Source organism: Pangasianodon hypophthalmus, chromosome 22 (genome assembly GCF_027358585.1).
Source record: "Pangasianodon hypophthalmus isolate fPanHyp1 chromosome 22, fPanHyp1.pri, whole genome shotgun sequence".
NCBI classification, from domain to species: domain Eukaryota; kingdom Metazoa; phylum Chordata; class Actinopteri; order Siluriformes; family Pangasiidae; genus Pangasianodon; species Pangasianodon hypophthalmus.
This window is the reverse complement of record NC_069731.1, coordinates 5,948,334-5,975,308: the sequence shown is the minus strand read 5'-3', so window position 1 is coordinate 5,975,308 and position 26,975 is coordinate 5,948,334. Positions and strand designations below refer to the sequence as shown.

Sequence of the window (26,975 nt, the reverse complement as noted above, 5' to 3'; positions counted from 1 at the left end):
TTTTCCCACTGTAACATTTTGACTGTTACAAAGTGCTGACAGTGGAGACTCCTTCCTTAAATGTGAAATAAACATCTCCTTGCAGAAACCTCAGCATATCAACAACTTTTTTTTGTTTGTTTGTTAAATAACATTAGGGTTTTTTTTTGTTTGTTTTTTCATTTGTCATATTAAAATGAGTATATTAACATAAACCTCTGATTTGCTTTGTAGCCAGAACTACTGTGTGAGCCGTGCTGTTATAGAAAATTAATCCACATTCTGACCAATCAGAATCAAGAATTCAACAGCACTATGTCATAAGTACAACCTGTGTTAGATACTGTAAGTAACAACATATCAAGCTATTGTATTGTCTAATTCAGTCCAGGGTGGTCACATCGTGTACAATATTGCAAATTGTGTTATTGATAGTTGTATTTTTTTATACCAATACTTCCAAGCAGATATGCTAAAATTTTAATTAGATAAAATGTTTGAGGATAAAGACTGTGCTAATTGTTCCCAATCATCTTTCGTTTACTGTCAGCTTCATTCATTCTGGCTGAATTATTCCTTCAGGATGAAAACAAAGCTCTATTCATTTTAATGAATGTGACTTTGAGAGTTTGTCAGAGGGTCTGCTTTAATTGGAGGCTTGTTTGAAAGAAGCCATCAACTGACTTCATGTCATTTTTGCTTTAACTACAAGGTGGTATGGCATATAATGGAAAAAGAGGTCTGGCATCTCGCTACAATGAAAATGTCCTCCGCAGCAGTTGAGACTGGCATGCTATGCTATTAGCTCTTTTTCTTTCCCTGTTGATGTTTTCCCGCCTCATATATTTGCTAGATGTAAATTATGATTTGATATGTGATTTCTATTATATCAGTAACTGACAAAATAACAGTGTACAATGTTTACAGCTGTATGCAATATATAGCTTAGTATATATTTGATTTAGTCAAATACCTTAAAATGTATCTAGTCATTAAGAATCATGTTATGCTGTACTTGTAGCACAATCTGTGTTAGATAAGTGCACACAAAGTATAATAACCTAATCTAAAAAAAATCTACTTTATTATTTTGTTACTGTCAATAAAATGGTTTGAAAGTTTGACACTATTACGGTAGTTTTTAGCTCAGTTTGTGGTAGATACATGGGCCTGATGGCTGACAACCAGAGATATGTATAAACAGTGGGCTAAACGCATGCATTTACAGCTTACTCTTGCCTGTTGTCATTTGTAAATCAATGAGCAATTTGATTGCAAAGCAGTAAACTGGAGCGTCACTGAGGTCCAGATCAGTGCAAAGCAGGTTATACTGATAATTTTGACAAATAGCCAAGATTAGTTTTATAGCACTGCCAAGCAACCAATAACATTTAATGACTGATATCTTGTGTGTGCTGCACAGGAATTGGTTGCCTATCCAACATTGATTCATTCATCATGTCTTCGGTGCCATATAGTTATTGCTTTATTTCTGTAGCCTGCCTCCAAGAACACCAACCTGGAAGTCTGGATATAGCAGTTTGAAAAGCTTTTGGTCCAACAAGTTCAGTTCTTGTTGCATGGTTGGCTTGGGTTTGGAAGTTAAAATTAACTTTACATGATTGATTCAGCGGCAGATTTTGCCGTGACCAAAATATCATATCACGATTCTCAAGGTATTTCTGTGACTCAAGATCTACCAGTCTATTTTCATAACACCAAACCACATCTTTGTGAAATAATGTTCCATCTTATCTATTTGATTATAGCAGCATGTGTTTCTCATATTCATCCTTGTTCTTCCTCTGTGAAAGTGAGTTTTGGAGTGCCATATTCCTTGGCAACTTTTGCTTCAGTATCACCAACATTAACCATCTGGTTAACCATTACAGCCAGGTCTAAGCTGTACTGACTTCTCAGGATGAGAGAACAAATATTCACACCATCCTGTGAATGTAGGCGGTAAATGCATCTTGTTTTAAAAGGTGGCCTATAAACATTTCGTAGTTCATTTAACCATTTGTAAATCCTATCTGGTGAAGTAGTGTACACTGTATGGCCAAATGTTTGACCATGACCATCATATGTGGGCCTTCCCGAAACTGTTGCCACAAATTTGGAAGCACACAATTGTACAGAATGTCTTTGTATGCTGTAGCATTACAATTTCCCTTCACTGTAACTAAGGGGCCAAACCTATTCCAGCATGACAGTGCTCCTGTGCACAAAGGGAGGTCCATAAAGACATGCTTTGACAAGGTTGGAGTGGAAGAACGCAAGTGGCCTGCACAGAGCCCTGACATCAACCCCACCAAATACCACTGGGATGAATTGAAATGCCGACTACGCGCCAGGCCTCTTTGCCCAACATCATTGACTGACCTCACTAATGCTCTTGTGGGCAAATCCCCACAGCCACATTTCACATGGAGGTTATTTTAACAGCGAAGGAGGACTAATCTGTAATAGGATGTTCAAAAAACACATCTGGATGTGATGGTCAGGTGTCCACAAACTTTAAGTGTATTTACAAAGACATGCTTCATTGTTGAAGTGGTTATGGTGTTCTTGCTCTTCCTTTGGCTACTCCTTTATCTCAACAGTTGCATCAGCGTTTTCAAGTTTGGTGGTGATTGGTGCTCAAGAGTATTTTTCCAGCTCCATCATCACCTGGATTTGAATTCTGATTGTCGGTGCCAGCACCAGCATTGCTCTGAGATATATTTTGCTATATCTTCTGCATACATGAGCTCACAGATGTCCACGATTAGATAGTGTTGCTGTGAATGATAAGGGACAGAGAATGCCATCCTTACCATCCAGAGAGCGTGGCCAGTTTTGCTATCTTGGACTCCCAGCCGCAGATGGCTGTGGCATCATTGGGATTCAAGCTCAGAACGTTTTCTGTTAATCCACTCATGAACCTTCAATTTTTTGTTTTGTTTTTGAGTAAATTCTACCCACTTCAATTAATTGGCTGTGACGTCACTTCTATGGTTCTGACTCTTAAGCTTGCTTGAACTCATAGATTGGGTTTTTGAAATTGCAGTGTTGCTGACAGCTTTTGCATGGACACCCTCTTTGTGGTTCCCAAATCTTTTTCACATTGGACTCAGTCAGGAGTGCTTTGTATTTTTCTACCCCCTTCAACCAATTAGCCATGACCTCATTTCTCATCTCACCTGTATGGTTCAAAGCTTCCTCAGGTTTACTAATTATAGTTTGTCTCCTTTGAAGTTGCTCTTCGACCTCATACTCCTACAGCCGTAAATACAGCATCTTAAACAATACTTGCAGATATTCCTTCTACTTTACAAACTACATATCCATTGCCATCTAAGTCTTACCCATGATTAATCTACTATGTCCTAACTATTGTTCTCAAATCTTGACCACATTTCTCTTGAAGCCATTGCTCATATCAAAGTAAATTGCAACTTATCCAAAATTTCTGTCATAAATACATGATTGATTGACTTGATTCTACATTTATCTACGTTTCATTTCTTAACTTTATTAACTACTGGAAGCCATATATCAACATCATCATGAGGGTACATAACATATCCTGATGGGACAGTACTCACAATAAGTGCTGATCCCGAGGATGAGAATCACAACAGCCCACATGCGAGATCAGGACACTTGTCTGTCTTGTTACCTGCTGGGTCTGTCCACTCTGTAGCCAGTCGTCCTTCATACACCTCAGAAGTCCATGGGTGGATTTGGACCTGATCCAGTTTCCCCTACCTGAGAAGAGTTGAAGCAAAAGTGCAGGGGGTGGTGACAGCTCAGTGTGTTTCAGGCTGTGTTTATTGTGTTTGTGTTGTACTGCATCTCGTGGGTTATGTTTAGGGGTTAGGCTTTTAGGATGACTTGGATCAAGTCCAGCTCCACCCCCTGGACTTGTGGTTCAGCAGCGAGGCTCTCACTTGTCCAGATAAGGGAGTATGCACAGACCCTGGGAATGAATGGACTTTAAAATGACTCCCACACACTTTTTTGCAGTCCCTGGGTGCCAAAGCTGACCCAAAGGAAAGGGTACATTACTCTGCTGATTTAAAAGTGGAGAAATCTTCTGTATTCCACATTGAAATGCAGAAATGCATCTATCAGATCTATGGTTACAATCAAATCAGGTTTGTTCACCTCTCGAATTATGTGTAGTGCCTGAAATACCATTTGATTTAAGAAGACTTTTAAGGCTATATTTAGGCTTCTTAGATCCAGAATGAGGTGGATTCTACCTCCTTATTTTGTATCAGAATGTATATTTTATACAGTCTGGCACTCTATTGCCATTTTTTGTAGTAGGGACTCCAATTCTGTACAGTCAGTATAGCCATTTGTTTTGGGACTATTGAGGGGCAGACCCATGTGTTTGGTGGTGGTTGATGATAAAACTGTTAAAGACCATCTATTTTCAAGTAGGAATGCCTAAATTTTGGTGACACATGCCCTGAAAGCACGCCCTGATCTCACACCAACCAACTGTAATGTTCTGTGGTTGTAGTGTAGTGTTTTTATGGTGGCACCAACATTGCCTGAGTTATATATCCTGCATATTTCCATCCATCTGCTGTTGTGTTGACTTTGCCTGAATAATGTGATGGATATATATGTTTAGTTTGTGATTGATTCAGTCTTTTAGAGCTATTCAAAACAAATTGGTAATGGTCACTTCCATGCACAGACCTCAATGAGTCCCCATTGGGCTCATTCAGATTTCCTGTGTTAATTCAATGCAGTTCAGTTTTATTTGTACAGCACATTTAACAATGGACATTGTCACAAAGCAGCTTTACAGAAATAAATAGATTCAAATTAAATTAAACCAAAATAAATTGTAAATATGTAAATGTATCCCTAATGAGCAAGCCAGAGGGGATGGTGGCAAGAAAAAACTCCCTGAGACAAAATGAGGAAGAAACTTAAGAGGAACCAGACTCAAAAGGGAACCCATCCTCATCTGGGTGCTAACGGATAGTGCAGTTATAAATAAATCCCTTCTATAACTGTGTACTATATGGACAAATAGTGCAATTGTGTAACCAGTAAATTCATTACAGTTTTCACTGATGGAGTCCTGAGTACAAAGCTGCTCATGGCAACCGCAGCCCCAAAGCCACCACAGCAATCGCAGTCCCAAGCCATCACAGTACAACTCCCCATATGAGATCCCCAAGCCATTTCCACAGCCCCCAAGTGGCACCATTCCCAGCAATCCCACTAATCTTCAGGCCCCCTCTAACCAGAAGTAGGGCATCAGGATGGAAAAGTCCTTGAATGAAGGACATATCAGATATTAAACTGATAAGAACAGATACTACACTTGATCTTAGTCAAAAGGCCGAGAAGCGATTTACAGTGTTTTACATTGCAAGTGTTGCGTGATCAGGCTGCACATTTGAGCACATCATGAAAGACTCATTTAACTGAATAGCCTTAAATAATTCCAGTCACTGAAAAGTCTCACAAACCAAGAAACACATTTGCTAATTCAAAATCCAATTCATGGTTTAGACAGAAGGAGGTGACTATCTAGTGCCTCTCAGTGCTGTGTGCCAAAGACATCTTTGGGTACTTGGGTTACCAGTCTCCAGCAGTGGCGTTTGTGCTCATCAACTTATCTTCTCATCTGCATTAACAATCCCAGTGGTCTACCCCACCGATCTAAACACTGTCTCTCAGCATCCATCCTTGAATCCCTGTTTTGAGAGTAATTTTCCATAATGGTTCAGAATTTTAAAAGCATGTCAGTGGCCTGTTAGGTTCATGAAGACATTCCTGACAAGAAAATGCAGATGTTTTATGCATGTAACAGGGATGCAACCAGAAATACTTACTTTTTGCTGTATTCCGCAAGAGTTGCATAATATAATGTAATATAAATTCAAGACTTGGTAGGACATCTGCTTGGCAAGCAGATATTTCAAAATGCTTACAAAGTTATTTTACAGAACTGCATGTCTGGCATGTACGACAACATAGTTGCCAGACGTTTCTTTACATTACATGTTTAGTGATTATGTGGAAGGTCACAGAATTGTGAACATCCTGAGATAAATGTCATAGGAAAGATGTACGGTACACATCCACTGTAATCGAGGAAGAATTTCCATAATTGTTTTTTGCAGGGCTAATGTGGCCTCTTATCGTGGGAAATGTGTCTTACTTCAACATGGGCCAAGGACTGCAAGAGGAGGGAGGGAAATAGAGATGAAAACAAAAGTCCTGCAGAAATCTAAATCATTCTCTGAATAAGTGAGACAGAGAGAGAGAGCAAAAGAGAGAGCGCTCTGTAGATGACTCATACCGCGGTAGTCATTCAAGCCATGATTAAATCCTCCCTACTGAGACGGAAATGGACAAATCTAGTGTTTGTTTTTGAGCTCATTTCTTCAGATGTATTCGGTGTAGATCAAGTTGATCTAAGTTTAAGCTCTGCAGGTGGCCGTGGCTGGGCTTCAGCTTCTCTGCTGGTTATTGTTGTTGATTTTCTATTTATCTCCACAGTCCATTCCATCAGCGTTCTGTGCTTAAGCGTTCTGTGCTTTTTGAGTCCTTCCCCAACGTCATACTGAGCTTCACTTCTGAGCATTAGCTGTAGATGGGCACTTACTGTGTTAGTGCGAAGATAGTTAAGTGTAAAAATGTAGCAATAATGAGTTAGACTCTGTCTCCTTTTGTTGGAGACAAAAAGCTCTGTCAGACTTCTGTGTATTTGTCACAGAAACATGCTTGCTTTTCCTCTATTTCTGCTCCAAGGACTATTAGACCACACCCACTCTCTGATCATTATCATCAAGTGTGTAGAATAAATTAATACATAATATTTACTATATGGTAATCAAGAACATTCTTCACAAGCAGATTTCGTGTCCAGGGTATTCGTTTTTTAATCGTAGTTGCCAGGCGGACACATAGTTTCCAAAACCAGAGAAAGAAACTAAACAATACTTCCTGTTGAGTTTCCAAAACAAAATTATTCATTTGGTATGTTTAAATGTAAGGCACTTCACCGTCACATGACACACATCGATGCTGTAACTGTAGTGCGTGTTACTCATTCCCATTCCCACGACTAGGTGGATTAATTAAAAATAATGTATGTATTGATAATTATGTCACAAATGACTGTAGCTTGGGAGAAAAAAAAACATGACCTTAATTTATGTGTCATTGTGATATACAGTACATGACAATTTCCTTGATAAACCTTATAAACCACACTAACGAGTGGAAACCACATCGTATTTTTAAAACTATTTTTTCCCCTCAAAATATTTTTTTTCTATGTTTAGAACCCCAAATCTGGTTTTCTAGATAACCTGCATATATGAAATTTTACATGATAATCCCTATCACTAATTAGGAAGATATTACTGAGAGATTTCCCCAAAATGTTACTTTCATTCATGTTACTGGAAAAAATATTTTTTTAATTAAAATTTTCTCAAATTAAACAATAAAGAAATGATTTTCTGTAAGAATCTTTCTCCTGACAGCATCTTCATAGTTAACTAAAAATTTACAAGATTATATTTTTGGTTTCATTAAGTATGCAAATTAGATGAAGCATAAATAAATGTGCATTTTTGAAAACGTTCCTATAGAAAAAAGTACTTGCAGGAATATAAGCAAACAAGTGGCACAGATTGATTTTGATATTTTAAAAAACAGATGTCATTTTATTAGATGAGAGGAACAATAATGCCTCTGATTTGAACCTGTTTTATATAAGCTTCTGAGGTTTTTTTTTTTTTTGCCCAGCAGTTGCCAGAGCACTTGTGATTAATTTTCTTTCCATTTCTCCATAGGCTCATTTTTTTCCCCCTGTCATTACCTCCCACACATCTCTGATGTACTGATTTAAAAATAGGTGTGGACAGTAACACACTATCTATGAATGTCTGTGTAAATGTCATATTCAGACACTGCAGAGAAATTTTCAGTTTATGTGTATTTAAATAATTTGATCAAAACAGGCAAAGGAGAATCATATTTTTAAGCCTTTAAAACAGTATGTTCAAGTGATTCGTGTATTTGTTGGATTTTAGTTGTTCTTTTTAGTTTTGTTTCTACTCAAGATAAGAGGTTTAGCAAATTTTCAAGTTGACAATGTGTTAATATTAAATACGAAGATGAACTAACCTCTGCAATTACGAAACAATTACGATTACGAAACAATAACCAAACAATTACGATTTTGTCACAATATTGTATTTGTATTGAAAAAGGAATATTTGTGAGTCTTTTCAGTGTCTTCATATGTCATACATGTTAGCTATTTACTTTCTATTATTCACAACCTTCCCAGTTTAGAAAAGAACAAAATGAAGTATTTTAAACAGGGTTAGCTGTTGGAGCAAAGACTGGGCTAGCTAACGTACAGTGGATAGCTAGCTGGCAGGATGTAGGCAGCATTTCAAACTGCAACCAATCAAATCTAACTATTTCACCAATCTATCTAGTTTAAACATATGGAATTAAATTTGTGCCAAAAGTATTGAGTGTAACTTTTCAAGAAACTGAGAAAAATATATAATGAGAGAAGAAAAAGCCTCCTTTTCGCAAATCATGGTTCATGAATGCGCTGCCAGAGTTTTCATTTACGCTTTCATTTAAGTTTTCAGTTACACTCCGCAAGTTTACTTTCGCCATTCTGGCACAAACCTCTCATGTGGGCGGGCTTAACAGTGATTTACTCTCATTGGTTAGTGAGATCTAGTTTGGATGATGTAAGATATGAGAATGTGAGATCAGATTGCAACCAGGTCATACTTAGATTTTAGATCAGATCTCAGCCAGGTTATACATATGTATATATATGCAGCTATTAGCTCAGATCCTGGCCTAGGTTATAAACAGATGTTAGATCAGATCTCAACCAGATTATATGGGGATTTTAGATCAGATCCCAACCAGATTTACACACAGATACACAGATCATTAGATCAGATCCCAACCAGATTTATAGACTGATTTTAGATCATATCCCACCTAGGTTATAGAAAGATGTTAGATCAGATTCCCACCAAGACGTACGTGAATGTTAGATCAGATCTCATCCAGTTTATATGTGAATGTCAGATCAGATCCCAATCAGGTTGAAGAAGGATGTTAGATCAGATTCCAACCAGGTTATATGTGAATGTTAGACCCCAGTCTGGTTACAAATCCAAACCGGACTACAAATGAATGTTAGATCAGATCTCAAGCAGGTTCACAACTGAACACTTCCTCTGCTGACTCATAGCCTCAGTCACATTTCATGTTTTATGCGCATCCCAAAGAAGCATGGCACAGGCAGCTCTGTTTTCGTTTTGTGAGATGAGTCAGTAGAATAAACTCAGTAATCAGGACTGAGTGAGAGTGTAGGTGCAGCAGGTCTTCAGAAAACAAAGAGCATCACCTAATCTCACTCTGTCTGTTTTCATCCTCCTCCCCTCATCCCTCCACTCTTTGCCGTCATACACTTTTTTCTGTATCTCTTGCTCTCCGTTTCTCCATACCGCCCTGCTTTGTAGCCTGTGCAGTGAGGATACACTGGAAAGAAAACAAAATCCTCGGAACAGTCGAACAAGTCACAACGCTGAAGCTGTCTTTATGCTCTGACCTCAACCCTTTCTGTGGGGGGTTTATACCTTGTGGATGTGTGCATTAATAATGTACACCATTCCTCCCTGCAACTGATATAACCTTTTAACACACGCCTTTACTCGCTCACATATAAATGCAGATTTGTACTCACTAACAGCACACTGAAGAAAAAGGTGATAAGGGGAAAAAGACATGACGCTGACATGAAGCTGCAGGTAATAAATAAGGAATGACCGAATGATTCGAACAGATAATAGTTATTTTCTCCCCAGATTATTGGTCGTATTTGTATTGTGATTATGCACTAAATTGAATCACTCAACTAGCTAATTTTGATCATTAAGGCCCACGCTGAGAAGTTTATTTTTCCTAGACTTCATGAAGTGATCGTGTTAATACAAGGAGAGCCTTTGAGTCACACTCAAGTGCAATTACTTTTAGAAGTTTAAGGCCTGGTTGTTGGATCTCAGCAAAATCTTCACTGTAACTACATCACCAAAATGCACAAAAAGACCTAGCCCAAAAGTGTTGGTGATACAGACCCCTGAGTAAGACACGCCTCCTGGTTGCAAAAATATAGCAGAAGACTATGGTTAATTGGTAGAGCAAGCCAGAATTTGTTTTCTAAAATGTCATGTTGTGCATATTTAATAAGCATATTATATGTTAATATGCATATTAATTCAATTTATATGTTATATTTAACATATAAATAACAATTTGGCAGGAAAAACACAACCCTGGCAACCACAAGCAAAAATCATTTTTTTAAATCACTATTATACAGTAAAAGTTATCTATACTTTTCATACTTCCACTTCCCTTATATGCTTGTTTTGAGATACTATACTGTATTTTTGTGTGCTTTTAAAAATCTTTAGATTTTAAATTTTCTCCATACTGAGCATTATACAGCTTATCACCTAAAACACAATATGATGTAGACCATGATGTAATGGTTTGTCCTGAAATATCCACTGGTTTTAGAGAGTTTATTGGTTTCTAGCAGCCATTGTCTTAAAATTACATGTTTTACATTACAAAAGTCATATTTTCATTCCCTTCAGAAGAATTACTGACAACATTTTATTGATCGATCTTGAAGCCAGACATTAACATAGTGGTTTTCTTTAAAATCCTGAGTAGTTTTGACTTGGCACTTGTCATACGTGCAAATATAAAATGCAAATTAGTGCTCTATTGATGATCTGTTGCCTTATTTGCATAATTGAATGAATTAAAACAAAACTTTCAACCCTTTCTTTCTGATATACGTAAATAAACAAATAAGTCTATAAGCTTGTTGTAAATAATTTATATACTGTACATATTTTGTATCTACTGTAAAAGCCAGTAAATATTCTAGTCTTTAATACTTGCACTGTAGTGTATTTATTTACTGTTTTCTTGTTGTACTCCTGTACATTTTTACCAATAATTTTATTGCCTTTTTTTTTTTTAATATTAGGAGTACCAGCATTGGGGTTTAGGGCAAGTTTATCTACAAGGGATGACTCTTACATGATTGTGATGATCTGAGCTAGAGAGCATTGGAGTAGCAGGAATAGGAGTAATCTGTCGGCATTCAGTACATAGAGGTGACAACATCTACGGTTTGTCCATAACATTTACTACGGCTTGTTCTGGTGACAAGGGAGACGCATGAAAGCTACACTTTTCTGCTTTTTCAGCTAAAGCAACACTCAAACCAAACACAAATATAATTAACCTGGCTAAAATCCAATTCACCGAAGGGGAAAGGACATGGGATGTGAAAGACATACATGTGTGGTTATTTTCGCCTCACAATATTAACCGGGGATTTTATTTAGGTGAACCTTCTTTTGTAGCGTCGCAATCCTCCCTCTTGTGAGCTAGTAGAAAACCAAAAGGCGAGTAGTTTCCATTTTTGTGTCGATTAACAGGTTGTACGATAATAAAAACACAGGGTAAAACATGCACCATTTAGTGTTTTCTGTAGTGTACTTAATCATTTTCGTTCATTTTTTAAAATATTTTGAGTATTTTTTTTGTTGTTCCTGTTGATCTGAAGTTGTTCTGATGATTTGCTTTCACATTAGTATTAAATGTGTAAAGACCACTTTTGAGTAAATGAAATATTTACTGTATATACTTTATTAATATGTGCAGTATGACATGGACGTGGACCAGACTGCAGTGTGGACATGCATTTATACTAATGTTTGTAATAATTGTATAAAGAAAGTTTATAGACTCATAAATCCAAACATGTATGCAGATACCAATACATTTTTATACATTTATGTATGAAGCATGTATATGTTTATGCTGTTAGCATCGCTCCATCCCGTCCACTGATATACGCTAGGTTTTTTCATCTTTTTTTCTCTCTTTTCCTTTCTTCCTGCTTGGATTATCTTGTTAGCAATGTTAACACATCACAAATAGCAGTCAACATCATCTAACATCCAGCTCTGTATGGATGTTTTACTTTTCTTGTTAGTTAGTCAGATTCTATTTGATTCTCTTTTTTTTTTGTTGTTGTTGTTGTTGTTGTCTGTGATTGTTACCCCAAAAAAAGCTGTCGAAGATGGTCTTTCCACTTTTAACACCTCCCACTTTCTCTCCTCTATATTTCAGGTCTGCTCCCTGAAGCAAAGCCTGTCCTCCTGACTTTCCGGAAGCTTCTGTATTGGAGAGAGAAGACATCGGCAACATGTTCAGCACCAAAAGGTCAGGGTGACATCACTGTTTTTGTGTTGTTTCTTGTGCACATACGTGAAAGCAAGAAGGAAATGTCACAAACCTCTTGGGCAGGCCTTTTGGAAAGACTAATGCAGCAGATTTCAAAGTGATATTTGAGTCATAGGCGTTATTTTCAGATGTGATTCAGAGTTTGGGAGGAAGACGAAGTCACAGTTGATTTCAGGTCAGAAAATAGGCTTTTCTTCAAATGTCTAAGTGTCTAGGACTGCCTTGAAATTGTGAAGTATCCACATTCAAACGTTCTGCGTCCCATGTTCTACTTTTAGTCACCTAGTGTAAGGTAATTGAGATATGTGTTTCATAATTGTTTTTGCTAAATGACACCCTTCTTGAATATTACTGTCTATACATTACTCTGTCTTAATCTTCATACTGCAACACAACAAATACTGTAACATCTGTTTACTGTGAGAAAAGACAGAAACAGATGGGTTCCTCAGCAAACATACATGTTATAACTGACATAAAGACTGTCTAAACATAAAAACCTGTCCATTATAACAGCTGAACCTGAAACTTTTAATAGCCGATCACAAATCAGCATTGTCATCACCTAGCAAATATACCACCAACTGCGGTGCACGAGACTGAAGTGTGTCTTCTAACAAAATCACACACGTTCATTAAAGTTCTGACAAGCACAGGGAGGTAATTAAACCTGTGGGGATGCATCATGCTTAGGAAAAACAGTGGTGGGAGGATGTGGATTTACACGAGGAATCAAATTAGAATTCAGCACAACATTTGCTCACATGCTGCTCCACTCCTGTATTTCCCTTGTTTTTCTATATGGATGTTAGCATGTTACTCTTAAACATCACGTTAAAGATGGATTCAGATATCTGGTCAGATATTTGAACACACAGTCACCTGCAGAATTGTTGGTAGCCTTCATTAAACTGAGCAATAATAAATAAAGGGATGTATTTTCAGGGTATTCAGTAGGTTCCTTTAACAAAAAGCACTTGCCTTTAAGCTTAAAAAAATCAGGGATAGAAAATGCGGACTGAAGAAGGAAATGGTGTTTCTTTTTTTTGTTTGTTTTTTTTACTTTGAAGTAACTTAAAAGTAAGAGACCGTTTGAAAATGAAAAAAAAGTAAAAAAAAATAAAAAATAAAAAAAAAGAAGAAGAGTAAAAAGGCATTTATTTTTAATTTAAAATAAATGAGAAATATGGCATATAGGTTATTTTATCACATTTTTTAGATAGTCTGACCAAGCTGTCATCTGCTATGCTTATAGCTCCCTTTAAAAGGTGTTCATAATTTTATCCATAAGAATTGGGTCCTTGAGATGAGCAGTGTCTCTAATTAAGATTCTAGGTGATTAAAACCTGTTTTTTGCATGACCATGATTACCATTAGCTTATTTGTGCAAATCACCAGCCATTTCTTTTGTGTTGAAAGCTCTATATTTTCCCTCATGGTGATGGGTGACAAAGAGATTTATCGTATTTTACACGTTTTATCAAAGGCAACAGAGAGCAATTTAATTTTAGTATTTTTCCCCCAAGGATGACAGTCTTTAAAAATGTATTTTAAATACTTTGGTGTCAATCATTTTGGCACATATGCACTCTTACTTTAAAAACAAGACATTTATATTAGAGGAGAAGTACATAATTTCATTTCATATTCGAAGATATAGATTTTTAACATTTACATTTTTTCACTCAGTTTTAGATTAATATTTTTATTACAAGCCTGCGCTACTGAAGAAGCACTACTGGAACCTCAGGAAAGTCCTGACTTTGTTGTTGTTGTTGTTTATTATTGATATTGGCTTACACCTCGTGCCCCACTTCATCATGGAGCGTTACCGGAGCCGTCCCCTAAGCACACAGACCGCACCTTTAATTAATGCTCCTTCATAAAACTTTAATCAGATCAACAGCCAACAACGCTCTGTGTTCGATTATATCAGAACGAAGTCTGCAACTGAGACAGGGCGTAATAAATCCTGAAATGCTCTGCCTTACAGACCTGGCAAGGAGTTCATTTAGGGCTTTCTGTTTCCATACACTGCTTTTTATTGCTGGACGGAAGGATTTTTGTCACCCAGGTTAATTGTTTATACTCATGCACGCTCCTTGAAAAGTTAATGAGAGCAATGTTACATTAAATTGCTCATCAACTTTCCCCTAAACCCTCTCCCTGCATAAAAATAAGAGACCCTGATTCTCTGGGGTTTGTATAATCACTGTGCTGGAGATAAGCTCAGCTTTAATCAGACTCACCAGTGTTTACATCCCAAAATGGCACAAAACTGAGTCCCTGCAGCCCCAAGCACTAAACTTATTACCAACTCATTATCTTTTATCCCCTCTGAAACTCAGATTGAGACTCAGCTATCTCTTGTTGTCTCCGAAATCCATCTCTGAGCTCACCTGCAGCGCCACGTGACCCGCTGGCTTCTCCCGTTGCTTAGTCATAATGAGGCAAAGGCGCGTGTTGGATGTTCTTGTTATGCGTCCTCTGCCCTCAGCTCAAGCTATTATCTCAGCAGTGGATGCTAGTTATAACTCGCAGGAAGAGGAAATGTCTTAGCTGAGCTAGCTGTGTGTCTGTCAGGTGACAACCGTGCTGTCACGCTCCTGGAAGAAACTGCAACCAGAGAAGCAGTTACGATATTAGAGCAGCACTCATTAGCTGCAGGCTGAGGTCATGGGAATTTACCGTGTGCTACACAGTGCCAGATTGTTACAGGGGAAATGACATATGTTAAAGGAAAACACTGTGAGAATCCAAGACTCATATAAATTGCTGTGCGTGAAGATTTATTTATCGTGCAAACAGAAGAGAACAAGTTAGAGCATAAACATATTGCAGTGCATTATACCCTGGCATTGTTGTCTGCTCGAATCAGGAAAGTGTCGATTAATTTTTTATAACTTACATGGATATATTTCTGTAGTAACAACTCATTCACAGGGACTTATCACAGATAAAAAGCGTGTTACGTATGATTATTACAAAGTGTTGACACTGGAGACTCCTTCCGTAAAGGTTTATCAAACATTCTCCTTGCAGAAAGCCTTATGTTTTTTGTTGTTGTTGTTGTTGTTGTTGTTGTTGTTTTAAGTCTCTTTACTCTATACTTAGGCTGAAATTACATGAGCACCCACTTTTGTGCTGATATAAAAAAAAAATTAAAAAAAGATGGCACTTATCTGATACCCAGGATTGGTATCAGGCCAATAGCAGCAAAATATGGCGGATCGGATATCGGAGGAAAAAAAGAATGATTTCAATCCAATCATGTAACAAATGGAAAACATTAGAATTGGATTTGTAAAAGATTTTTCCAACCTGATTGTACTTTTTTTTGTTAGAATTGATTTTTGTTATATTTTTACTTATTATTTTAAGTGTCAAAAATTATTTTAAAGCTTAGTTTTTTTAATGCAAAAATTATTGGATGGTTATCGATATCTGCTGATATGCAAGGTTTCACTATCAGTATTGATATCAGAAAAGAAGAAGTGATACCATGCCATCTCTCACGCCACACACACGCTGTAATCATAGCACGCTTACCAGTCCCAGCACGTATCAGCTTACTAGCTGGCATAGCTTACTATCTGGAATAGATTTGTCATTATTAGTAATGAAGAGAAATAAAGATTGCTTTAACTCTGGCGATGAAGCGGTTGTTTGCCTTCATTGGGACTTTGGAGGCAGAAGATTAAGAGATGGGGAGCTTCGTGTGCGACTAGACAGCACGCAGCCTCAGTTAAACTGGGACGTCACATCACGTACAGGTGCATGTCCCAAAAATAGACACATCTCTAAACAAGTCTTTGTCACTGTGTATATAATAATGTATTAGAGCTAGTGCATTAATATAAACCTGTGATTTACCTTCTCTCAGAGTCGCTGTTATTAAAAAAGCATGAATCAACACTTCTGACAAAACAAGATCGAGAGTTCGTCATCATTGTGGCATTGTGGCTCGCGCATAAACTCTTCCCTAAAATGATTCTAGCTTCAGTGCTTAATATAAACAGGGGTCAACGTAAACCGGAATGATCCGGGACCCGTGCTCCGGCACCCTCGGTAACTAGAGAGGATAAAAATTTGAGTTTTCTGTGTGCTTGTGGCATGACGGACAACATGAACCACAGAGTCCATTGGGGTTTCACAGGAAGAAAGTCAGAGCCAATCATATTTCAGATTTAACAGGCATCGGCTGACTTGAGATGCATGGACACACATGTTTAAATACAAATATTTTCACCGGTGTGTATGAATTCCTAATAAACTGTTTATATGTATTCTAAACTGGCCAGTCCATAGACCGTTTATATGCACGCTGTATATGCCAGTCGAAAGTTAAGTACGTGTGGGGAGTTCCTCCTAATTCTGATCTTCATTGTGTATAATTAACCAGATCCGAGCGATCTACAGATCCGTGTGGAGATTGAAATGAGCAGAAATCAACTTGTGCTTGGTTATTTATGTATGCAGGCGAGAGAGGAAGTGAGCCCCTGAGGAGCTGCTAAACTTGCTTGGCTTTTTACCCCCTAGAAAGGCATGCTGGTCCAATTAGAGAACGACCTTGACAGCGTTCTTGAGGAGTTGAGAGATGAGATCCTCTATAAACATTTTCCCATCAGTTGTTTCTTGTCATCTCGCTCATATGGTTCGGTTCCCATGGTGCTTTGAAAAGCCTCAGTGGATACATGGTTAATGGATAGAAATGGACTTTTGAGTGTGCTTTTGGTGAAACTGACTAGATTCTGGGAGCATTTCGAATGCTTATGTTTGGTAATACACCACTCTAATATAATATTAAGCTGATTATTGGGTTCTGAAACGCCTTTACCGTGTGATTACAGACTCAAGTGTGTGTGCTGCTGTTTGGTACTCAGCAGTGGTTGTAATATTAGATGAGAGGATAAAACCTAATATTTATCAATAGATTGAAAATGAAACTATTAGGGTTGATCAGTGCATTATATCACGAGGTCTTATCAATAGCATAATAAGAATGACATGGGGCAAACTATTACACACACACACACTTTTAAAGGCAGATAGACAACTACATTTATGATTTATATATATATTTTTTTAAGTATTTCAAGGTTATAATGCTATACAGTGTTCATGACGGAATTCCTCTGAATATCAAACACGGTAAAGAGAAAAGTTTTATCATTTTTCAAATAAAAAAATACTAAACATAAAGTTCTGCCATCTGTCCTTTTAGTTTCTCCAGCAAACCATCTCCTGCAAGTCTCAGCCCTGTATCTTCATACCATTCTGTGTATTTTTCTTATGACCATTGGTGGTGCTGTTGCACCTGGTTTCACAAAAATCATTTTTTTGGTCTTAACACTTCACTAGCTAATGCTCACCTATCACACGACAGCTACTAACCAGGGAGGGTGGAGCAAACGTGTGCTTCCTCTGAGCCACGTGAAGCCAGCCAACTACATCTTTTCAAACTGATGCTCATGCTGCATCACAGGTTGGCGTAAAACACTGTGCTGTCTGCCCTCTTCTGCATACATGTGCTCATAGATGCCTGTGATTGGTTAGTCTCAGTGTGATAATGAGGGGGGAGAGTATGACATCCATCCCATTAGCAATTTAGCCCCCGTGGCTCCTGGCTATAGATGGCTGTGTCATTGTTAGTATTCGGATTCACCATCTTCCAGTGATTGCGCAACTCGTTAGCTGCTTTAAGCTGTTTGTTACCAGCAAATAATGTGATGTGGAAATGAAATGTTATGCTATCCTGATGTCTTTTTATCTTTGAAAGACAGAAGGCTTAGACCTGCTAGTGCATTTCTACCAGCCATTCCTGGTAATGAGATAGACAGAGAGGGAGAGAGAGGAGGGAGGAACATGCTGTATCCATGGTGGTTTGCAAGACCTAAGCTGGTAGGAAATGTGGAAGTTTTTTCCTCAACAACTGGTATGTCAGGTAGTGATGTAAAAGATTCAGGTTGCACAGACATGGCAGATGGCCCACACGGCATGAGCTGCACAGAGACAGTAAAGATTACCTTGAATAATCAGGCTTAGAGAAGAGTTCGGCTGGAATTAATTTGATTAGACGTCCTGGAGAATCTGAACTCGATCAGCACTGGATGCACTTATGAGGTTTTCTTATGAAAATGAACCTCCTTCAGTGTTACATTGAGAATGCTTGTTGTTCAAACATTCTCATGATGTTTCATCAGGCTCTCATGATAATGAATAGCAACACTCCTGAGAGCCTCATGAAGCATATATATATATATATATATATATATATATATATATATATATATATATATATATATATATATATATATATACACACAGGCAGCATGCCTGTTCCCTAGACAGCCAACAAGCATCATGCAACTCCTTCCAAATGTATCATCACAGATTCAGAGAGATGTCCGTGAATTTATTTACATTTGGCTTTATATTTAAGTGCGATGTACATAATCTTGCGAGACTCAAGAGTTCCCAAAGGTTTCTGTTTATAAAAACAGAACTTGTCTTTATTTGGCAAAATAGTGACAATACTTTTCTTTCTGCTGTGTTTTTAAAGTTATTGCTGATAAAGGCATGTTAATGCATGCTATACGCAGTAATGCATAAGTTGGTTTTAGTTTATATGTAACACCATGATCGATTGTTTACCTTAAACAATGGATTTTGAAAATCCTTACTCGTAAATATAAACCATCCCTATTTCAAAACAGTTACAGAATAAAAACATTGTGTTTTAAAAAATGGTTTGCATGTGCAAACTTAACACACAAAATTTCCTAAGTTTCTGATTTACTAGAAAAATGAATTACTGCAGCCTGAAATTTACTTCAGGAATGGCGCAAATTAATTGTAAGCGCAAATTAATACACCCGGTGAGCATGTATTAAATTTGCACAATTTCAATTCTGCCAGATGAAAATCGAATTATACCGTTGAGAGATTGTTAGAAATGTATTGGAATACTTATGCCTTTTACACTAATATGTTGTTGGAATGATTGATTTAAAAAGAAAAAAAAGATTGGCACATCACTGTTGTCTCATTGTAGTGAGAAGATGTTGAGCAGTTCCTTACATTAGTAGTCATTGGGATACATTGGGAGTAGTAGTAGAAAAAGCCTAGAAGGAAATTTGATTTGGTTACACCTGAAATTGACACCATTTCCCCCCTTACACCAAATTTATAAAGAATTAAAGCATGATCACGCACGGTAGCCAGTGGACGGCTGACCGGATGACCCTGACGTTAGCAGCTCACACCAAGAGGATGATCAGCTCAGCTTTTTTACTCCAAGAACTTTAATCTTACATCACTCTGTTGTCTTTACTCCACTCCTTGTCTCCTGACGCAAGTCGGGGTGTCGGCTACACTGTTTGCTTCTCAAACCATTTCCTTTCCCGGTGGGAGAAAAAAGCAGGCATTTCAATGGTCAGTGCAATACACACAGAGGTCAGTATGAGCATGCTCTATTAATTATATCACTACATAAAGGTTAGCATGGCTATATAACAATTACAGTGTTATACACATTCACATAAATGTATCGAAAGTTTAAGTGTAAGGCTAATGAGGAAAAAATTGACAACAGTCCAATATTTTTACCATCATACATAAACATATACGATATATTATGCAATTTAGTCATGGAGTTTGCTTATTTTGAACGCCAGCAATATTAAAGCTATTAAACTTGAACATTTAAGCCAAGCTCATTATGTCCGTCTCGTCATTATGTCCTAGAGGAAGATGGGATATGACTCCATAAAAAGGCAACTGTGACACACATCTCCATAACAGCGTGCAAGGATTTTGAACAGGCTGCAAATTAAACAGAGCATTGAGATAGTCTGACCTATATTGAAATTTCTTAGAGACTAAATTGCCTCAGAGGAGTTTGTGTTTTATAGAGGGAGAGAGAGAGAGAGAGAGACCGACAGACAGACAGACAGACACTGGGACTGAAGCAGAGAGAGACAGAACTAAAGAGACCTAGACACAGATGGAGAGACAGGCAGAGAGACCGAGAGAGGCACAAAGAGTGAGAAAGAGAAAAAAGAAAGAGGCAGAGAGAAAGACAGTGAGAGAGACTGAGAGAGGGCAGGTGACACAGAGATGGAATGAGAGAGACAGAGAAGCAAAGAGACAGAGAGAGACACAAAGAGAGAGACAGAGACAGACAGAGAGAGAGAGAGACAGAGAGACAGCATGAGAGAGAGACAAAGAAGCAGAGAGAAAGAGACAGACAGACAGACTGAGAGAAAAAGAGAGACAAAGTGAAGGAGGGGAATAGATGTGTGAAAGTGAGAGAGACAGAGAAAAAAGGAGAGAAAGAGAGAGAGAGAGAGAGAGCACTGATATAGGAGCGATGGAGAACAGAGGTAAAGCACTAAATATGGAGGAACCATTCAGTTTAAATGTGATAGTTTGAGACATGATGTATTAACAAATCTGTCTGTCTCTCTGTCTCTCTCTTGATCTCGAACCACATCCTGTGTACAGGCCTGTGGCAGAGATTCCGTTTTCTGCTCTACTTCTTAGATGTCAATTTGTACAGGATTATATAGGAGGCTTAATCTCTGACTTCAAAGTGAGCTCTGTACATGGCTGGAGGTTCAGCCAAATCCACCGTCTTTCCCTGTTTACTGTTCAAATGCTTTTAACCTGTCCTTCAGAATCTTTCAGAGTGTAACTGTTCATCACTGACTCTTCATTTTACACGCTTCCCCTGCTGAGAAATGTGAGTAATGCTGTATTGGAAGATAAGGACCCTTGTTATTGTTGCTAATCTTTAATAAAGTAATGCTAGAGTATATACAATATGTCAGTCTCATGCCAAATATCTTGTGACAGAGGGAAGACTGATAGATTAAACACAGAAAAGGAGATGCGAGAAGCCTCAATTACCATAATGTGTGGACTGTTCAAAATTGTTGCATCTGTAATTTGTAATCCTTATCTTGCTAGTTATATTGTTGTTACTAACAACACATTTAATAAGCTTTAAGAAATCTTCTAGGAAGTTCTCAGGAAGTGAATTTTCTGCCAGAATGGACAAATCATAAATTTATTATCTAGCCCACAAGGCAAGAGGAAGCTCCAGTGTGCTACACAGTTCCAAGTTTTAGTTTCCCAGAAACTTAACTGGCTATGATAAAAAATGGTAGCTAAGATAATATTTTCCTGTCTTCACCTGTTCCGTTTCGGTGAGCCTGTGCCCACTGTTGCCTCAGGTTCCTGTACCCTGATGTGGTTTTCTGCTTTTGTAGCCCATTCCATTCAAACTTTGACATGTTGAGATGCTTTTCTGCTCACCACTGTTGTAAAGAGTGCTCATCTGAGCTATCGTAGACTTCCTGTAAGGTCAATCCAGTCTGATCATTCTCCTCTGACCTGATTCAACAAATAAGGATGGTGCTTCAAATGAAGACGCTAGCCAAAAATTAGATTTGAGTGGAGAGAACACTGCAGCTCTTAGCTGAAATGTTTTTGCCCAGGTTGTAATCATGGGATAAGGACTATATAATCATCTGTTTCTCGTGAATTCATATACGTACTTGTTTGTTTCCCTTTGTCTGTGTTAATGCACTTAGCTAGCTAACTAGCTCGCCATACAGTATTACATTATATTAGCTACAACTTTTTAGTATAGACATTTAGGTTCCCGGGCAACCAAACCTAGCTAATAAATTTATCATTTATCATCACCGCTGCTTATGGATCTGTTATGAAGTTATCCTTCAAATAGTGTTACCGAACATGTTGTCATGATAAAATAACTAGAAATAATAATGTCAAGTGTTACATTGTTTTCTGTTTATTATGGTTGAAATATCTGATATGACATTTTACCCTCCCTCATCTGTAGGTTTTAAATAGTTACTGAACCGTTTTCGCACTTGCGCCCGCTTGTTTACGACAATCGCAGAGGCGGTATGTTGGCCGGTCGACTTTCACACTTGAGTCACTACATGCAAACTCAACAGCAAGAAGCACTTCCATATGCCAAGAATTACTGTGCCAAGAGTTCTAGTGTCCTGGGGTTACCACCTCACATATGGCAATTTCCCATCTAATTTCTTTCAGATTGCTTTACGTGGTACAGTAGCCGTTGCCAAGGTCAATTAAAGGTCAAATGATTCCAGAAAAGGAAAGTCTGATATGTTTTCCAGCCACCATGGCAATCAAATAGAAGTTAGAAGTATTAGAAAAGATCAGGTTCTCACATTTATTATATAATGACATAGGGAATGTGTTTTCCTTTTGCTACAGTGCGTCATAGTTATCTAGCTGTGTATGGAAATGAGTTTGTCATGCTTATAATTGGTTTTGTGAAAGAAAGGCTCTTCAAAAGGAGCAGTCAGTTCTGCAGAAATGTTCCTTTTATCCCTGGAATATTAAATCGCAGCGGATTTTACGATGGAACAGATTATGAGTCAAGAAATAACCTGGTGTCAAACTACAAGGATGCATACCAATCTTGAATGGCTTCTGTACATTTTTTTTTCCACCAGAGAAGTAACATGAATGTGCTGATTTCTTGCCTGCATCCATTTAAACCAGTGGCAATCTGATTGTTGGACCTGTGCATGGTTTGGATTGGAATTCTCTTGGATAAATCAATAAGTGTAAATGCAGTAATGAAAAATGCAACGTTATTAGTCTGGGAGATGCATCCAGAGATTAATTATAGTCAAGGGAGGTTGTGGGAATCGAATTTTGAGAGTCAGGTTTTAAGCCTGGTTTATTGGAGGAGGGATCATTCAGGTTTTAAACATAATTATACGATAGCACAATGTACAGTCATCAAACACTTCGTTAGGAACAACTGTACACCTGGTCATTCATGAAGTTATCCAATCATGTGGCATCAGCACAATGCATAACATCATACAGATGAAGGTCAAGAGCTTCAGTTAATGTTCACATCAAACATCAGAATGGAGCAGAAATGACGTTGATTGTGGCATGGTTGTTCATGCCAGATTGGTTGGTTTGTGTATTTCAGAAACTGCTGATATCCTGGGATTTTTACACGTAGACAGTCTCTAGGGTTTACACGTAATTGTGCAAAAAACAAACAAAAAAAAAAAACATCTAGTGGTCAACAGTTCTGAGAGAGGTCAGAAGAGAATCGCCAGTCTGGTTTGAGATGACAGGAAGGCTGATTCAAATAACCACTCAATACAACCATGGTGAGCAGAAAAGCATCTCAGAACGCACAACAATGTCAAACCTTGAGGCGGATAGGCTGCAACAGCAGAAGACCCCCTTAGGTTCCTCTACTATCAGTCACGAACGGGGATCTGAGGCTACAGTGGGCACAGACTGGTCTTTCTCCAACTGCCCATTTCCTCTTAAAGTGGTCAGTGAGTGTATGTGAGGACACCGGCCTTCTGTACCTCAAGCCCCAATCATCAAAGGTTACCTTATTCAAGTACACGTTCAAACGCTTATTACCCTGCTTATTATTCCTCATGGTTCTTCTTCTTATTATATCTTCTTATTATCCATATCCTAACACTTTCCTAGCCTTAAAGTTCAGACTCATTTGTAGATCTTTTCAGTGAGAATCTGTTTTTAGTTTTAATAAAGAAGTATAATAAGCTCACATCTCCAGGGTCCTCAGTTTGATCCTGAGCTCGGTTTGCTGTCCGTGTGGAGTTTTGCATGTTCTGCCCAAGTGGGTTCCCTGCGTGGGTTTCCACTGGGTTCTCCAGTTTCCTCCCAAAACCATGCCAGTAGATGGAAATGGCTAGGCTAAATTGCTCCTAGACGTGAATGAGTGTGTGAATGTGGGTGTGCATGGTAATCTGGAAGGGACTGGTGTCCCATCCACGTTGTATCTTTTAACCAGACACATATTTTTTATATTCAGTCTTTTTGTGAGCTAACATGTATATAAATTACAAGGTACAAGATTTACGGTTTCGATTTATTTCACGGTTTAATAAAACAATTGTCAATTTATTTCATGGTTTCCTAAAAGTACTCAATAAACTTGAAGAATTTGCAGAACTTAGATCCAGATACCTGACTCCTCTTGCCCAACAATTGTTTTTGTTTTATTTGTAAATACTGAAATGCTGAGATAGCTAATAGAAGCTAGCTGACATATAATCCAACGTAGCATTTTCATTTAGACTGCTTTTAAGTTTGTGTGTTTAGGGAGGAGTGAATAATATTTTTATCGAAATAATGGGTTTAATTGATGTAAATAAAGTGATTTAGATGAAAATGAAAACTATCCTGTTTAAGATTCTTGTGTAGTACAACGAGCAGAAACTGTGAACATTAACTGACCCCATATGTCCTTGAGACAGAGTGTGTGTGTGATGTAACCGAGGCAGAGAGTGGATATCTGTAGCCAGACTCATCATTCACCTCTTTAGTGTCTCTGACTTCAAGGACCCATGACTGAATCTGTGAAAATGGACCTGCACTGTTTATAGTTTTCCTTCAAATAGATAAAGGCTGTTTTCCACTCAGTGATTTTACGTGCGCTGTTCAATTGCTTGTTCATGGTTTGTGTATTATGGACTAATTATGCTCGCAGCAAAGACAACAGAGCCCGCTAAGAGAACCTGTGGGGTGCCATAAGAGCCTTAATAACTTCTCCTGGGAGAAAATAAAAAAGAATTAATGTGGGAGAAAAATCCTTCAGGAAATTTTGAGTTTTTGTAGCATACCTTTTACAAGGGAATAAAGTCATAGACGTTTCTATAAATCACGCATATAGCCACAAAGACTTACTGCTCCATAAAAGTACATACAAGCACCAAACACCATACCATACATGTATTTTTCTACCTCCCACAGGCTTCCTACAGAGTTCAGGCTTGGCTTGAGGAGCATTGAAGTGAGCCTAAATGCTTCCTGACAGGGTAGCCCACCAGTCTGGTACACTCTCAGAAATAAAGCCACCATTACCTCTCTCCACTTAGCTGAACCCCAATTCAAATCTGCACAGCTGCAGGGTATTTACCAGAAGTATTCCGCAGTATATAATATGGAGTATACAGTACGCTGCCGTATATAACATGGGAGTATACAGTATGCCGCAGTATATAATATGAAGTATATGCTGCAGTATATAATATGGGAGTATACAGTATGCTGCAGTATATAATAAAGGATATAATGCAGTATGTAATATAAAATATGGGAGTGTACTCTGTAATATATAATATGGAAATATTTGCTGCAGTATATTATATGGGAGTATACAGTATGCTGCAGTGTATAATATGGGAGTATACAGTACGCTGCAGTGTATAATATGGGAGTATACAGTATGCTGCAGTATATAATATGGGAGTATGCAGTACGCTGCAGTATATAATAAAGGATATAATGCAGTATGTAATATAAAATATGGAAGTGTACTCTGTAATATATAATATGGAAATATTTGCTGCAGTATATTATATGGGAGTATACAGTATGCTGCAGTGTATAATATGGGAGTATGCAGTACGCTGCAGTATATAATATGGGAGTATACAGTACGCTGCAGTGTATAATATGGGATTATACAGTACGCTGCAGTATATAATATGGGAGTATGCAGTACGCTGCAGTATATAATATGGGAGTATGCAGTACGCTGCAGTATATAATATGGGATTATACAGTACGCTGCAGTATATAATATGGGAGTATACAGTACGCTGCAGTATATAATATGGGAGTATACAGTACGCTGCAGTATATAATATGGGAGTATACAGTACGCTGCAGTATATAATATGGGAGTATACAGTTCGCTGCAGTATATAATATGGGAGTATACAGTACGCTGCAGTGTATAATATGGGAGTATACAGTACGCTGCAGTATATAATATGGGAGTATGCAGTACGCTGCAGTATATAATATGGGAGTATGCAGTACGCTGCAGTATATAATATGGGAGTATGCAGTACGCTGCAGTATATAATATGGGAGTATGCAGTACGCTGCAGTATATAATATGGGAGTATACAGTACGCTGCAGTATATAATATGGGAGTATGCAGTACGCTGCAGTATATAATATGGGAGTATACAGTACGCTGCAGTATATAATATGGGAGTATACAGTACGCTGCAGTATATAATATGGGATTATACAGTACGCTGCAGTATATAATATGGGAGTATACAGTACGCTGCAGTGTATAATATGGGAGTATACAGTACGCTGCAGTGTATAATATGGGAGTATACAGTACGCTGCAGTGTATAATATGGGAGTATACAGTACGCTGCAGTATATAATATGGGAGTATACAGTACGCTGCAGTGTATAATATGGGAGTATACAGTACGCTGCAGTGTATAATATGGGAGTATACAGTACGCTGCAGTATATAATATGGGAGTATACAGTACGCTGCAGTATATAATATGGGAGTATGCAGTACGCTGCAGTATATAATATGGGAGTATACAGTACGCTGCAGTGTATAATATGGGAGTATACAGTACGCTGCAGTGTATAATATGGGAGTATACAGTACGCTGCAGTGTATAATATGGGAGTATACAGTACGCTGCAGTATATAATATGGGAGTATACAGTACGCTGCAGTGTATAATATGGGAGTATACAGTACGCTGCAGTATATAATATGGGAGTATACAGTACGCTGCAGTGTATAATATGGGAGTAT

At 38.0% G+C, this 26,975-nt stretch overlaps 1 protein-coding gene and 1 pseudogene across 2 annotated transcripts in view; one reads left to right on the top strand and one right to left on the bottom strand.

Annotated features, from left to right (window-relative positions):
* oxr1a (oxidation resistance 1a) overlaps positions 1 to 26,975 on the top strand; it is a 177,440-nt gene that overhangs the window by 14,165 nt on the left and 136,300 nt on the right. For both annotated transcript variants that reach the window (XM_026924549.3, XM_026924547.3), the window contains exon 2: positions 12,205 to 12,297. In XM_026924549.3, the coding sequence (XP_026780350.3) occupies positions 12,281 to 12,297 (17 nt within the window). In that variant the 5' untranslated portion in view covers positions 12,205 to 12,280. The remainder of the gene's footprint in view (positions 1 to 12,204; positions 12,298 to 26,975) is intronic.
* On the bottom strand, positions 5,232 to 5,341 carry LOC113533109 (uncharacterized; annotated as a pseudogene).